Consider the following 2,718-nt stretch of genomic DNA (forward strand, 5'->3'; position numbering starts at 1 on the left):
TTAAGAGGTGTCATTAGCAACCTCCGTATTTTATTCAGAATTAATTATGTAATATAATTTAATTTAAATAGTAAAGCTTTTATAAAATATAAATACATGGATATAATTTTAAAAAAAAATAGTAAAACATATTCAAAATTATTACTCTTTAGCTATTTACTAGTTGTTTACCCGTACGATACGACGGGAGCCGTAAATCTGAACGATTTTGAAGTTTCATTGATTTTATTAGAGAAAATTTAATGATGATATAAGTTACATTTGGTCTTTACACATCAATACAATTTGAATAAATAAAAGTTATGGTTCTAAGTATAATCTATCGATGAAAAAAATTGTATGACGGTTTAAAATTCAATATATTTAAAATCCAACATATTTAAACGACTCAACAAATGTGTTCGATTCACAGCAAGAACAAAGAATTAAGAGATCGAGGGCGATACCGAGTGTTCTAGAACAATTGAATTAAAGATAAATAAGAAAACTTTTAATAACTCATAGTGAATATCAGTTTGAATCTCACCTTAGAGGATGAGGAGAAGACATAGAGGTATGAGAAGATGAAGGCATGAGTGAAATATGTCAAAAATATTTTGAGAACATAAAAAGAAAAGGTAATAATATACATTGGTAACTTGCACTATATGTTATTTTAATTGTAGATTAAGAAATTTTAATGCATTATAAGTTATTTTTAAGACTTTGTGCATAAATATATAATATTTTATGTATTAAAAATTATTTTTTAGACTTTTGATAAATTTGATTTATAAGATAATATAGATAATACAAAATTTAATGTAATAGATATGAAATGCATATTATACTTATTTTTTTTAAATAATCAATAATAACTCATTAATTAGGATTTCAATTCAAAGTCATTTGGACTTTTTAGGGCAAAAAATGTAATTGCATATTGTCGATTCTACCCTTAAAAACGAAAATATCTATGAGAGACAAGATGGCGGGAAACAGAAATAATTTTGTACATCACCATTTTCATTTCTTGCCAGTTGCCATGCCATCACTTAAAATGTTTTAATCAATAAAACACAGACCAAAAATTGTGGTGTGAAAGTGGGAAAAATTACTACAACACCCCCCATGGTTGCAACCTTTTCATTTTCAATCAAGCGCATTCGGGCCCCGACAGTAATTTACCACATGGTTCCATACCCACTGCACCAAGAACCTCCGTCGGATCCCGTGCATGTTATACGTGGCACCATCTCTATCTTCCAACATTAGTCCTGTGTAGGACCCACCACCTCCAGTACCGTAAATGCCCTCGCACAGATCGGCGATTTCCACCGGGAACACCGGGTCTTGGCCGGCGTACCAAGCGTTTACCAGCGGGTTCGATGCCAGCTCCGAGATTTCATGAGCTATCACGCTGATCATCCCGTCGATTCCGACGTTACCGTTCGGCGATTTCACCGGCTTTAGCCCCGAGATGTAATCGGGAACGGCGAAGGGGTACGCACACACACCGGGACACAATCGGCCGGAATTTCCGATCCACGCGTAGGGTAAAGTGTAACCGACGATCGACGGGAAGGTGAAGTAATGGAACCCACATACGTTCTGGCAAAAATCCTGAACATATACGTCATCGGCGGTGAGTAACAGGTACAGCCCGCTTTTAGGGCTTATGGGTAAGGGTTTAGTTTTTGCAGTTACGGCGGCTTTTATCACCGATTGGACGGAGAGACGAGTGAGGGTTTTACCGTGAGAGAGAAGCCGGTCGTTTTTCTCTTCACCGAGCCGAACCGTTCGCGAGATGTTGGATCCAGTCTGATCGGTATAGAGCTGGACGGTTTTCCACCATCCGGAAACCGACGGCGACGGTGCGGTGGTGGAGGAAATGGAGTTGATGAATTCCCGGATGATGCGTTTTTGATCCCTAGGCCATGTGCCGTACCAGATAATGTGTACGGTGATGTTAGCAGTGAGAACAGGGCCCATGTGGTACCTGAGTTTGACAAACTCCGACGAGCCTTCGTACTTTTTTGAGCTTCCGAATTGGAGCTCCGTCGCGTTGTGTCTCTGGTGAGGCCAAGGGCGCCATGCGATAGAGGGGTGAATGAACACGAAGAGGAAAATGACGGTGAAGATAATGAGCGGTGGCGCCGATGAGCGGCGGTTGGTGACGTCCCACCGACTCATTTTTTGTAGGGAAGGACGAATGGTGTCATGGTGCGGCGGTATGTATGTATGATATATACACCGTGATGAAAAGCATTTGCTCCTTAATTTATATCTTACTCCCCTGGAATTTTATGAGTTTGCATATTTACCCTTAATAATTTGTTTACATATTTTTGGTCCCCTACATTTTAAAATTACCATCCGCAAGCTCCTAACGTTGCTGGTTTCCCCCTCTACGCGACCTCATGTGACGAGGTGTACTACGCAAGAACTGAACGTAAGTCTAGACACAGAGATCAAACTCACGTTCAGTTCTTATAAGGTATGGCTTATTATTGTTTACACACAACGTCACCGTGTCATATACTAATTCATTTATATTACTTTTTAAATAAACAAATTTTATCAAACTATTAAAAATCATAAAAGTTACAAAACGAGCTTCCGCTAACAATACTTTGTAGAGATCAATGAATCAACCTTTGCCAAAGACGAGAAATGTGAGTTAAACTTACCCCATGTAAATATATACCTCAAAAAATCATAAAAGTAATAGAAATTTTA

The 2,718-nt window shown here is 38.2% G+C and overlaps 1 protein-coding gene across 1 annotated transcript; it reads right to left on the reverse strand.

Annotated features, from left to right (window-relative positions):
- Nucleotides 1–962: 962 nt before the first annotated feature.
- LOC112503031 (protein EXORDIUM-like 3) lies at nt 963–2,172 on the reverse strand. The gene has a single exon (XM_025107089.1). It carries the CDS (start codon nt 2,170–2,172, stop codon nt 1,132–1,134), a length of 1,041 nt encoding a protein of 346 aa, XP_024962857.1. The 3' UTR covers nt 963–1,131.
- Nucleotides 2,173–2,718: the final 546 nt, after the last annotated feature.

Source organism: Cynara cardunculus, unplaced genomic scaffold (assembly GCF_001531365.2).
Source record: "Cynara cardunculus var. scolymus isolate 2C unplaced genomic scaffold, CcrdV1 Un_Scaffold_2425, whole genome shotgun sequence".
Classification (NCBI taxonomy): domain Eukaryota; kingdom Viridiplantae; phylum Streptophyta; class Magnoliopsida; order Asterales; family Asteraceae; genus Cynara; species Cynara cardunculus.